At 42.1% G+C, this 13,904-nt stretch overlaps 1 protein-coding gene across 1 annotated transcript in view; it reads left to right on the top strand.

The window, feature by feature from the left end:
• tesk2 (testis associated actin remodelling kinase 2) overlaps nt 1–2,197 on the top strand; it is an 84,032-nt gene extending 81,835 nt beyond the window's left edge. The window contains exons 11-12 of the mRNA XM_034182406.1: nt 1,023–1,547; nt 1,912–2,197. Of these exons, the coding sequence (XP_034038297.1) occupies nt 1,023–1,547; nt 1,912–2,153 (767 nt within the window). The 3' untranslated portion in view covers nt 2,154–2,197. The remainder of the gene's footprint in view (nt 1–1,022; nt 1,548–1,911) is intronic.
• The last annotated feature ends 11,707 nt before the right edge of the window (nt 2,198–13,904 follow it).

Raw genomic sequence — 13,904 nt, 5'->3', positions numbered from 1 at the left:
TTTTTAAGCGAGTAAAAGGGAGAGAAATGTATGGTTTATAAAATTTCAAGTGCCTTTTATAATTGGGACAGTATTGCAGCTCAAGGTCACACTGCAGATTTCCAGCAGATAGAGTTTCTAGGGCTGCTGTCAGACTCCCTGACAAGACAAATCAACAGTCCACACGCTCGACTCGTTACAAATGTAAAATGTAGAAAAAAGTGTATCTGTGTCATGGACCTGGATTTCCTGGCTGCTGATAGCAGGACTTAAGAGGTAAACTTGTCTGACATCAACATTCCTATTTTGAGATACTTGATCCACTCAGGTCGTGGTTTCACTTCTAATTCGGTCACGCCTTCAGACGCCTGCATGTCTGCCTCTGCTGTCGCCCAGCAACAATAATGGTTCCACGTGTCAGAACACATGATGAAGTCACAGGGCGCCTCGCCTGGTTACCCAGCTAAAGCTTAAAAAAAGTCATTGATCCAGCATCCACTAACCAACCAACAGGTGGCAGACATGTCTATGGGTTATTATACAGGCAAAACAAAAGTTAGGTGTGCTAACTACAGCACAATAGTTGCTAATTAGAGCTATTGTTTAGTCACTAGCCTATAGCAGTCTGCCGCTCAGTAGGAGGGGTCTGGTTAGGTTTAAAACTCCAGCTTTTGTTGGCTTCTGTTTTATTCTTCTCTACAAGAGTCAGACAGAAGTCAGACTCCCAGAGCAAGAATTTTAGGTGAGGAAGCTTCTGCGATTTGAAGCAAAACGTCCTCGTGTCAGGCAACCCAGTCCAGTCGAAGATTCAAGCTTCTCTACTATAACAAAAGTTGTTTTTTTTTTTTTAATTGATCTGATGGATCAAAGTTCAGCAGTTGAAAGCGTTTTTCTTCATTAATGTCCTTTTTATGTTTTGATATCATGTGTTGTCTGTAGCTGGAGTCGTCTGTTCAGTAAGGAGGTGAAGCGGACTGGTTGGACTTGGCTTCAGTGTGCCCTCAGAGTGCTGTTATTTTACAGAACTCTGCTCTGTCTTTCAGGGGAGAAGATCCAGGCCTTCAAGCGACTGAACCCTCTGGGGTTCCAGGATGAAAAGATCCCCCCCAAATCACCCCGCCCACAACGCAACATCTGGCTCAGCCGCAGCCAATCAGACGTCTTCTCCTGCAAGCCGGGACGAAAGGTCAACGTCCAGGACCCTTACTATAACCCGCCAAACGCCCAGCGAGCCAGCAAGCCCCGCAAGATCAACCCCTTCACCGCCCGAGAGGACCTGTGCGGGGGCAAGATCAAGTTTTACGACGTCCCCAGCAAGTCTGTCTTCTCGCTGGTGTTTGACCTCCACTCGCCTCCAGGGAGCGTCTTCATCAACCAGCCGTCTGCGCTCGGCCACGTGGGGCCCCAGCAGGAGGCGCTGTACTACTGGAAGCAGCTGCCAGGGAGACAGTGCCACTCTTTACCCGTGTCCCCCCAGCTCCCCCGCTCAGAAGCCTTCCACCCGGCTGCCGCTGTGAGCGCCAGCAACAACAGCAGCTCCGTCACCTCTAACGCCGCCACACTGCCAGGTGAGCCGAGAGGAGGCGCGGACGGGCACAACCCAGAGAGACAGAATCCTGGGAGGGATTTTAGTGAACTGCAATTAATGAAGGACAATGAAGCCAAAACGAAACAAGAAATATGGACTTTCGTTGGCGTTGTTTAATTTCTGTAGTCGCCGCAGGTCCAAGCTGGATCTGCATGTTGATTTGGCACAGTTTCTTTCACCGGATGCTCTTCCTGATGCAGCTGAGAGAAATGTGGCCAGGGTGGGGTTTGAAACGGGAACCATATATAAAATTGGGGATTAACCAGTTACCAGACTGGCCTCTTTAACAGTTTGATAATCATGTTTCCTTCCTTCTTTTTTTGTCTTTTTTCTCCTCACGGCAGCGAACTCCAGGTTTGACGCCAGCACGATGGGGAACGACGTCCGACAGGTGGGGGCGAAGAAATACGTGGTGGTTGAGATCCCGCCTTACTGCAGGCAGAGAGGAGGGGAGGCGGCCAGCGAGGAGGCGGATGATGCGTTTGAGCAGCGCTGGACTCCGGCGGCTGTGTGTGGCGAGGCCATGGACTGCTCCAGCAGCCTGGAGGAGGAGCGGGACAGGGGGACGGGGATTTGTCCCATGTAGAGGGAGGACACGGCAGCATGCGATACCTTTCAGAGATGTAACAGGAAAAAGAAAACGGCGCTCACATTTTATATTTCACAAATCCATCGTAGATATCAAAGTCCGCTGGGCAGAGATTCTTTTTCTTCCCCTCTGAGAGGTTCTTTTTATTTAATATTGCTGGTGTTAATTTTCATATATTTCAAACAACACGACTAATTTTGTGTGTGAACTTAAAACAAAACTGGTTTTATTTAATCAGATTAAAAAAAAACTACTGATTGATGAGTCGGTTTAATATTGACTGAAATCCAGATTTGAAGTTTATCAGCTGTTTGATCAGAAGAGAAACAGCAAAATAACTTGAATTTTTCAAGTATTTTAAAGGTTTTGGCACAAGTTTAATCACCTGCATTATAATGCAAGTTTTCACCACCTCAGATGTTAAAACTGGGAGATAATTTTTCACAAGTTCCACCTCAGACACATCTCTTATATAACCATCGTAATTATTCACCTGAAAACAAACACGTTCAGTATTTTGAATTTAGGTGAGAATTTAATCTGTTTTTTGAACGCAGCAGCACAACTTGGTGTTTTGCTTTCTTTGAATTTTATGTTTAGTTTTGACAAAAAGTATTTGTAAAAAGTTCAGACTTTTTACCTCCTGTTTAATGAAACTGTTCTTCAGAGTAAAATTAGATTACCATAAAACTAAACAAAAAATCAAGGAGCAAAATTTTAGCTCAACAAGCTCAGGTTTGTTGTTAATTTAAAATCGGAGCTACAGCAACATGTTGAGTTTGTATTTCATAATTTATTTATGTCAATTTTGTTTTTTTTGGGGTTTTTTTGCTTGTCATTTTCAAATCTAAAAGCAGTTTGGAATATTGACATGTCTGTCTTGTTCAGTTTTAAACATTTTTTTTTTTTTTTTGTCTTGTGATCATTAAGAGAACATCAAAGTTGTTCAGCGTTCAGGTGCTGTAGTTTGACATTTTATCTTGTGTAACATCAATCAAAAAACGACTTAAGTAAGTAAATATAAAGATTAAAGCTCTATATTTACTTTTTGACAATTTTTTTTCTCTCTCTCTGACCCTTTTGGTGACCCGACTTTGTTTCACAATGACGTGGTTTTGGTTCACAGTGACCCGACTTTGGTTCACAATGACGTGGTTTTGGTTCACAGTGACCTAGCTTTGGTTCACGGTGACCCGACTTTGGTTCGCGGTGATCAGGTTCAGAGTGACCCAACTTTGGTTCACAATGACCTGACTTTGGTTCACGGTGGCCAGGTTCAGATTTACAGTGACTTCTCTTTGGTAAACGGTGACCTGGCTTTGGTTCACGGTGATCAGGTTCAGAGTGACCCAACTTTGGTTCACAATGACATGGTTTTGGTTCACAGTGACCTTTGGTTCATGGTGATCAAGTTCAGAGTGACCCAACTTTGGTTCACAATGATGTGGTTTTGGTTCACAGTGACCTGGCTTTGGTTCACAGTGACCCGACTTTGCTTCACAATGACATGGTTTTGGTTCACAGTAACCTGGCTTTGGTTCGCGGTGATCAGGTTCAGAGTGACCCAACTTTGGTTCACAATGACCTGACTTTGGTTCACGGTGGCCAGGTTCAGAATTACAGTGACTTCTCTTTGGTAAACGGTGACCTGGCTTTGGTTCACTGTGATCAGGTTCAGAGTGACCCAACTTTGGTTCACAATGATGTGGTTTTGGTTCACAGTGACCTGGCTTTGGTTCACGGTGACCCGACTTTGGTTCGCGGTGATCAGGTTCAGAGTGACCCAACTTTGGTTCACAATGACCTGACTTTGGTTCACGGTGGCCAGGTTCAGAATTACAGTGACTTCTCTTTGGTAAACGGTGACCTGGCTTTGGTTCACTGTGATCAGGTTCAGAGTGACCCAACTTTGGTTCACAATGATGTGGTTTTGGTTCACAGTGACCCGACTTTGGTTCACAATAATGTGGTTTTGGTTCACAGTGACCCGACTTTGGTTCACAATGACCTGGCTTTGGTTCACAGTGACCTGGCTTTGGTTCACAGTGACGTGGTTTTGGTTCACAGTGACCTGGCTTTGGTTCACGATGATCAGGTTCAGATTTACAGTGACTTCTCTTTGGTTCACAGTGACCAGACTTTGGTTCACAATGACGTGGTTTTGGTTCACAGTGACCTGGCTTTGGTTCACGGTGATCAGGTTCAGATTTACAGTGACTTCTCTTTGGTTCACGGTGATCAGGTTCAGGTTCAGAGTGACCCAACTTTGGTTCACAATGATGTGGTTTTGGTTATCGGTGACCTGAGTTTGGTTCACAATGACGTGGTTTTGGTTCACAGTGACCTGGCTTTGGTTCACAGTGACGTGGTTTTGGTTCACAGTGACGTGGTTTTGGTTCACAGTGACCTGGCTTTGGTTCACGGTGATCAGGTTCAGATTTACAGTGACTTCTCTCTGGTTCACAGTGACCAGACTTTGGTTCACAATGACGTGGTTTTGGTTCACAGTGATCAGACTTTGGTTCACAATGACGTGGTTTTGGTTCACAGTGACCTGGCTTTGGTTCACGGTGATCAGGTTCAGATTTACAGTGACTTCTCTTTGGTTCACGGTGATCAGGTTCAGGTTCAGAGTGATCCAACTTTGGTTCACAATGATGTGGTTTTGGTTATCGGTGACCTGAGTTTGGTTCACAATGACGTGGTTTTGGTTCACAGTGACCTGGCTTTGGTTCACAGTGACGTGGTTTTGGTTCACAGTGACGTGGTTTTGGTTCACAGTGACCTGGCTTTGGTTCACGGTGATCAGGTTCAGATTTACAGTGACTTCTCTCTGGTTCACAGTGACCAGACTTTGGTTCACAATGACGTGGTTTTGGTTCACAGTGATCAGACTTTGGTTCACAATGACGTGGTTTTGGTTCACAGTGACCTGGCTTTGGTTCACGGTGATCAGGTTCAGATTTACAGTGACTTCTCTTTGGTTCACGGTGATCAGGTTCAGAGTGACCCAACTTTGGTTCACAATGATGTGGTTTTGGTTATCGGTGACCTGAGTTTGGTTCACAATGACGTGGTTTTGGTTCACAGTGACCCGACTTTGGTTCACAGTGACCCGGCTTTGGTTCACAGTGACCCGACTTTGGTTCACAATGACGTGGTTTTGGTTCACAGTGACCTGGCATTGGTTCATGGTGGCCAGGTTCAGATTTACAGTGACTTCTCTTTGGTTCACGGTGGCCTGACTTTGGTTCACAGTGACGTGGCTTTGGTTCACAGTGACGTGGCTTTGGTTCACAGTGACGTGGCTTTGGTTCACAGTGACGTGGCTTTGGTTCACAGTGACCCGACTTTGGTTCACAGTGATCAGACTTTGGTTCACAATGACGTGGTTTTGGTTCACAGTGACCTGGCTTTGGTTCACGGTGATCAGGTTCAGGTTCAGAGTGACCCAACTTTGGTTCACAATGATGTGGTTTTGGTTCTTGGTGACCTGGCTTTGCTTCACAGTGACTCGACTTCGGTTCACAATGACGTGGTTTTGGTTCACAGTGACCCGACTTTGGTTCACAATGACGTGGTTTTGGTTCACAGTGACCAGGTTCAGATTTACAGTGACTTCCCTTTGGTTCACAGTGACCTGACTCTGGTTCACAGTGATCAGGTTCAGAGTGACCCAACTTTGGTTCACAATGACGTGGTTTTGGTTCACAGTGACCCGACTTTGGTTCACAATGACGTGGTTTTGGTTCACAGTGACCAGGTTCAGATTTACAGTGACTTCCCTTTGGTTCACAGTGACCTGACTCTGGTTTACGGTGATCAGGTTCAGAGTGACCCAACTTTGGTTCACAATGACGTGGTTTTGGTTCACAGTGACCCGACTTTGGTTCACAATGACGTGGTTTTGGTTCACAGTGACCCGACTTCGGTTCACAATGACGTGGTTTTGGTTCACAGTGACCAGGTTCAGATTTACAGTGACCTGACTCTGGTTTACGGTGATCAGGTTCAGAGTGACCCAACTTTGGTTCACAATGATGTGGTTTTGGTTCACGGTGACCCGACTTTGGTTCACGGTGACGTGGTTTAGGTTAATGACTGCAGGGTTTGGCAACTTACTATAAATATGTAAAAGTCTGAACTGACTAAGCTTTTTTAAAGAGTAGGTGACAAAAAATGTGCACAATTAATCACTAAAAATGATGAAATGTTGGTATTTTAAAAAATGCTGAACAATAAAAGTTGATAAGTGCGCAGGTGAAGGATAAACTACAGCTGTCTGAAGCCTGCGCTCTATTTCAGCCTCGTTCAGCCCTCAGCCGTGGCCATATTGTTGCTACATCATCACTGGAACGGCACCTGCTGATTCAAGACCAAATCAGTTGTAAACACGGCGGAGGTCGAGCTGTTTTCAGATATTATTTTTTTTTTTTTAAGTCCAGTCTGAAGGTGTTCCTGAAGAAGCTGTGGAGGACACATCCTGATGGTTTTGAGCCTTATTTAGATGACAGTAAACTTTGGAGAAAAACCTTCAGTCTGACAACAGTGCCGATATTGGCAGAAACACAGAATGGTGATCATAAAATAAATAAATAATGCAGGCGATTTCGGCGTGTAGGTGGAGATGAGAGGTTTTTTTTTTTTTTTTGCCAGCTCTTTAGTCGGAATCAGCTGATCAAAAAATAGTTTGTTTCACTGTCTGTGACATCAGGAAAAAGTGATGAGCAAGTGCGGATTTTTTTTTTTTTTATTAGAAACAGGTACATACACTTCAAACCTGAAAGATGACAGCACCTGCGAGGGACTGAAAATATCAGCTATTTTTAAAATAAATCTTGTTTCCTTCTTGAATACAGTTAGCGTACTGTACGTTAGTAGCATAATATGTTATTAAATATTAAAACCATTCACACAAGGAGTAAATCGTAAAATCTTACCTGTGCATTTCAGTGAGATCATCTTCAGTCTGATGAAAACGTATCGACATTTGGAAAACGACGTCTAAAAGCAATTTAATTCCTTGTCCTGGCTGAAGAAAAGTCTGTCACACTGGCAGTTCGGTGCCAGGTTACAGCGCCGGCACAGGTGTAATCCGTTGATTGCATCTGTGGCTGACTGTCTATGCTGTTAACGGATCCTCCTCTTGTTCCACCGCCGGTCACTTTGTGTCATAAGTTAAAAGACTCGCTGCCCCTCATCTGCTCATAGCAACTCAGTCTGCACACGATGAAATTATTCCATCATACACAAAACAATAAAATACTCAGTTTTGCCTCATGTGGAGAAGCTGCATGACACTGTGCACACGCACTGGTCAGTAAGTGTTCCACCTGTCAATCAAAAGGGTTCTGCCAGCCAGAATGAACTGTTCTGAAACACCGTGTAGAACTGACCCGAACCACTTGGTGGAAATGGGGCTGTCAGTAGCCTGTAAAAATCCATAAATTAATGGGCCTATTAAGATAATGGATCAGGCACTGGTGTTGAGACTGATCTGTTAGTTCCTGGTTTTTAGCGGCACGCAGTTCAAAATCGTAATATTTATCTCTTCAGTAAGTGCACCAAGAAAGGATCCATTTCAGCCTTGTTTCATTTTAGTCTTAAATACTTAAAAAAAAATAAATAAATAAAAATACGTATTGTGTCACCTACACTTTAAAAAAAAAAAAAAATCATCAGTGTTTATTTGAACGTTTCTAAACTAATGTTTTTTTTTTTTTTTTTTTAATTAGTTGTATTTTTGGTTCCGATGCTTCTAAACGCATTTGAAGCACAGAAACGTCTCCCCTGATCTTTACTTCTCTATGCAATGTACCTGTGATCTGTGTTACATGATAAATGATCTAATCTGGTATTTATGACACACTTTTCACATCTTTGTGTATATTTGTACAAAATGTTTGTTACCTGCTTCCTTCAATACAATTTCAGATGTTTTGCTGATGCTAATAACAAAATCTTTCCTGAGTTTTACTCGTCCTGCTGTGTTCTTGTTCCGAGTGGATAAAAATACAAACCTTTGACTACAAGCTTTGACTGAAGTTCACGTCTTTGTGACGCTCCATGCTGGTGTCTCGGTGGTTCCTGCAGTTCAGCTGGACCAGAATCCAGAAAGGAAACTGATCAAAGTCAACAGTTTCAAACATTTAGAAAATAACTTTTACTGTGCACCTGGAAAGTATTCACAGCACTTCACTTTCTCCACAATTTGTTATGTTAAAGCCTTATTCTGAAATTCTACCCCCCTCAAAATTCTACACACAGTACCCCATAATGACAATGTGAAAAGTTTTTTTTTTTTTTTTTTTAGATTTTTGCTAATTTAATAAAAAACAAAGACAAAAACTAAGAAATCACATGTCCATAAGTATCCACAGTCTTTGCCATGAAGCTCAAAACTGACTTCAGGGACCTCCTGTTTGCGCTGATCATCCTTGAGATGTTTCTACAGCTTAATTGGAGTCCACCTGGGGTAAATTCAGTTTCAAATTCACATTTCTGCTGCTTTGAAGGTCCCAATGAGCACAGTGGCCTCCATCATCCGTAAATGGAAGAAGTTCAGATCCACCAGGACTCTTTCTAGACCTGGTTGCCCATCTAAACTGAGCTATCAGGAGAGAAGAACCTAAGTCAGAGAGGTGACCAAGAACCCGATGGTCACTCTCAGACCATTAGAAACAAAATTCTCTGGTCTGATGAGACATCATGTTTGGAAGAAAACAAGTGAAGCATGGTGTCAGCAGGAACTGGGAGACTAGTCAGGATTGAGGGAAAGATGAATGCAGCAATGTACAGAGACATCCTGCGTGAAAACCTGCTCCAGAGCGCTCTGGACCTCAGACTGGGGCGACGGTTCATCTTTCAGCAGGACAGTGACCCTAAGCACACAGCCAAGATATCAAAGGAGTGGCTTCAGCACAACTCTGTGAATGTCCTTGAGTGGTCCAGCCAGAGCCCAGACCTGAATCTGACTGAACATCTCTGGAGAGATCTGAAAATGACGCTCTCCATCCAATCTGATGGAGCTTGAGAGGTGCTGCTAAGAGGAATGGACCAAACAGCCCAAAGATAGGTGCACCAAGCTTGTGGCATCATATTCAAGAAGACTTGAGGCTGGAATTGCTGTTTAAATGAGCATCAACAGAGCAAAGGCTGTGAATACTTATGAATGTGTGATTTCTTAGGGTTTTTTAATAGTAAAAAAAAAAACTGTATTCTTGTTGTCATTATGGGGTGTTGTGTGTAGAATTTTGAGGGAAAAAATTTCATCCAATTTGGAATAAGGCTCTAACATAAAATGTGGAGAAAGTGAAGTGCTGTGAATACTTTCCAGATGCACAGTAAACACAAACCTACACAGTCCCAAAATGTATAAAAAGTCATGGTTTTGCAACGTTTCAAAATACTGCAAACTAAAAAAAAAGTGTTGCATCTGATTTATAAATTAAGGTATTGATTAGTTATGAATGAATTAATGAGGCAACCAAAACATGGACACATTCATGTTTCTTGTCCAAAACAAACACTATGTTCACAATGTCAATCCAAATCCAGTTTTTTGTGTATGTAGATTAGCGTATGAGTATTTTCTGGAGTACAGTCGTGTATTTTATTTTTTAAACTCGATTGTGAGGTCCTGTGACTTACTCTGGTACAATTTATATATATATATATATATATATACACACACACACACAACCCTGATATTCTTTAGCAATATAAATCATTAAAATGCTTATTTATATCAGGCTTTCCCAAGAAACAAACCACAAAATAAATTCCAATACTAAAAATATAAATGGCAAAAATAAAAAGTACACTTCAACAATGCAGAAAAATCTAGTAATAACACGAGCAATACGCCAGTGTGACTTATGTTGTGGTTTTTCCTCTTCAAAAGGCATTTTTTAACTTATACTCCAGAAAATATAATGTATCCAGATTGATTTGTTGAAAGTCTGAACAGAAAAAGCAAAATATAAAAATAAAGGCAGTTCAACATCATTTGTACAGATACATCTGTCTGGAGGTTCAAACCAGATTTTCCATCACTTACAGCTGACTCCTACATCACCATGGCAACACAGAGCGAGATACAGTGAGGCAAATAAGTATTTGATCCACTGTCAGTTTTGCAGGTTTTCCCACCTACAAAGAATGGAGGTCTGTAATTTTTATTGTAGGTTCACTTCAACCGTGAGACAGAATCCAAAAAAAATCCAGAAGATCACATTGTATGATATTTAAATAATTAATTTGCATTTTATTGTATGAACTAAGTATTTGACCCCCTACCAACCAGCAAGAATTCTGTCTCTCACAGACCTGTTAATTTTTCTTTAAGAAGCCCTCTTATTCTGCACTCTTTACCTGTATTAATTGCACCTGTTTGAACTTGTTACCTGTATAAAAGACACCTGTTCACACACTCAATCAATCACACTCCAACCTGTCCACCATAGCCAAGACCAAAGAGCTGTCTAAGGACACCAGGGACAAAACTGTAGACCTGCACAAGGCTGGGATGGACTACAGGACAACAGGCAAGAAGCTTGGTAGAAGACAACAACTGTTATGATTATTTATTAGAAAGTGGAAGAAACACAAGATGACTGTCAATCTCCCTCGGTCTGGGATTCCATGCAAGATCTCACTTTGTGGGTAAGGATGATTCTGAGAAAGCTCAGAACTACACAGGAGGACCTGGTCAATGACCTGAAGAGAGCTGGGACCACAGTCACAAAGATTACATTAGTAACACATGATGCTGTCATGGTTTAAAATCCTGCAGGGCAGCAAGGTCCCCCTGCTCAAACCAGCACATGTCCAGGCCCGTTTGAAGTTCACCAGAGACCATCTGGATAATCCAGAGGAGGCATGGGAGAAGGTCATGTGGTCAGATGAGACCAGAATAGAGCTTTTTGGTATCAACTCCACTTACCATGTTTAGAGGATGAGAACAACCCCAAGAAAACCATCCCAACCGTGAAGCATGGGGGTGGAAACATCATACTCTGGGGGTGCTCTTCTGCAAAGGGGACAGGACGACTGCACCGTATTGAAGGGAGGATGGATGGGGTCATGTATTGTGAGATTTTGGCAAACAAACTCCTTCCCTCGGTAAGAGCATTGAAGATGGGTCATGGCTGGGTCTTCAGCATGACAATGACCCCAAACACACAGCCAGGGCAACTAAGGAGGGGCTCCGTAAGAAGCATTTCAAGGTCCTGGAGTGGCCTGGCCAGTCTCCAGACCTGAACTCAATAGAAAATCTTTGGGCTGAGCTGAAACTCCAAACCTGAAAGATTTGGAGAAGATCTGTATGGAGGAGTGGACCAAAATCCTTGCTGCAGTGTGTGAAAACTTGGTCAAGAACTACAGGAAACATCTGACCTCTGAAACTGCAAACAAAGGTTTCTGTACCAAATATTAAGGTCTGTTTTTCTATTGGATCAAATACTTATTTCATGCACTAAAATGCAAATTTGTTATTTAAAAATCACACAATGTGATTTTCTGATGTTTTTTTAATTCTGTCTCTCACAGTTGAAGTGAACCTACAATTAAAAAACAGACCTCTACATTCTTTAGGTGGGAAAACCTGCAAAATCGATAGTAGATCAAATACTTGCCTCTGTTATGTGTCGACGCGGGTTGAGGAGCGGACCTGCGTCAGACAGAACCCAGCGCTAAAAATAACCAGAAAGCGGTTCCAACAACAGAAACAATTTATTTTTCACCTGTGCATAATAATGTGTACAAAACTAAAAGAACGTCCTTCTGGTGGAGTGACTGTTGGCACGCTCTTAAGCGCCCAAAAGGATAGAAGCCCGGCGCTCCTGGACCCACTACCACCAGACAAACACCCCCCAGGTGGACACGACAAACTGACTCTCTGTGAAGCAAAGAAGAGGTGAGGTAAGTCAGCAGTTACAACAATATCTTTCAAAAGACACACGCTATCAGCAACACATTCAGGTCTGTATCTTTTTTAACTTTATGCAAATGAGCAGCTTCTCACAACAGGTGGAGGATCACTTATCCTGCACGCCACAGCAGTGAGAAGCAAACTGCACAATTCTCATCACAATTCAAGTATACTGTGTAACAAAACACCAAGTTACTATCAACAATTAGTCAAACACTTAATCACCTTTAACGTGTGCTGACAGCATGTGTCCTCACCCTTCCTTGCTTCACGGACTCGATGTGTCAAACCCAGGCGCGGTCCTCAGCGTCTCACAAACGAACATCACAAGGTCGAGTTCCCGGCAGTTCTGCTTGAATCACACATGACTTAAATGCAAAACGCCATCCAATTATCTGCTTCAGCTGAAAGTCTTTAAGGTTGCATGTGAGCACCAGTCACAGGTGCTACACATGATGTTGATGAGGGTGAAGGACTCTTCAGCCAGCACCTTCTCCACAGACAAATCAGTTTCCATGCCACCTGAAGAGCAAAGAAAAGAAAAGAACACCAAAATATCCAGCCACACCCCCCAACACACAACAGCCTCACTGTATGTATGTATGTGTGTGTGTGTGTGTATATATAAATCACAAATCACATCTGATCACTTTCCAATAGTTATAAACAAAACCCATTTTATTTATTTATTTATTTTGCAGTTTGAAAAGTTTAATGAGCAGTTTTAATAAGTTTATCAAATTTAGCCTGTTTTCCTCAAATTTACCAGTGATTTCGAGTTCTTAAAAAACAGTTCAGAAACTGTTGTTATCTAGTGTTAAACTTTATCAAGTCAGATGGTGTCGTGAAAAACGTTTTTCCTTCATGAATACTTTTATTGCAAAAAAATAAAATTTGTGGCTTGATGTAGGATTTTGCAGAGTGGGACAGGCTGAAGGTGGCGCCAAAACTGCAAAAAATTAAATGTCACTTTTCACATTTTAAATATTGCTGGAAATTTTATCCAGAATGCATTTTAATTAACAGAAGATAGTAATTAAATAACACAGTGTATTGATTTAAAATGGATTACAGTGAATGAGTGACGTCACAAAACCACATCTGGCAGACATAAAAATATATATTTTTGAACAGAGTCTTGAGGATTTTGCTGATGGTTTTAAAACTGTCAACAATTCATTTATTTCAAATAGTTCACAGAATCAATAGAGTGCTGGAGCCTCGCGTCCTGTTTCATACTATACTTTCAAAAGAAGGAATGTTTATACATTAAATACATCTGGGACACTAAACAAATATATAAACTAAATCTTTTAGTTGGTGATTATCAATAAAGTGGTGACTCTTCTATTTTTGAGACATTTTGCTTTCATTTAATGAATGTTGCTCAAACAGATTCAGGTCATGTGACTGCAGTTTTCAACTTCTTTTCCTTAAAAAAAAAGAAAAAAAAAGAAACAATTTCACAGTGTGCTCTGGGCCTGCAGGGGGCGCTCCTGTTGTGTGCTGCTCCTGCGTGATGTTCTTCTGGCCATTTCTGAGCATTCTTTATTGTTCAGAGTGTATCAGTTCTGTTATTGACTAGGCGACAGCACTGATTAGTTTGTTCTGGTTTTGGAGTTGAACATTAGTTTGCTTCACTTTGAATATTCATGTTTAAATTTCAGTCGCAGCTGCAGTCACGTGACCGTACATCATTCTGAACACCAGTCCAGTTCTTTGGGACCAAAGACTCTCTTGAACCCTGGAGTGGACTCTGGATCTCACTCTGGGAAAATGCCGACCTTTGTTGACTCCAGTCCTAAAAATTTCTTCCG

The sequence above is a fragment of the Thalassophryne amazonica genome, chromosome 12 (assembly GCF_902500255.1).
Source record: "Thalassophryne amazonica chromosome 12, fThaAma1.1, whole genome shotgun sequence".
Taxonomy (NCBI): domain Eukaryota; kingdom Metazoa; phylum Chordata; class Actinopteri; order Batrachoidiformes; family Batrachoididae; genus Thalassophryne; species Thalassophryne amazonica.
This window is presented reverse-complemented; position numbering and strand designations above follow the sequence as displayed.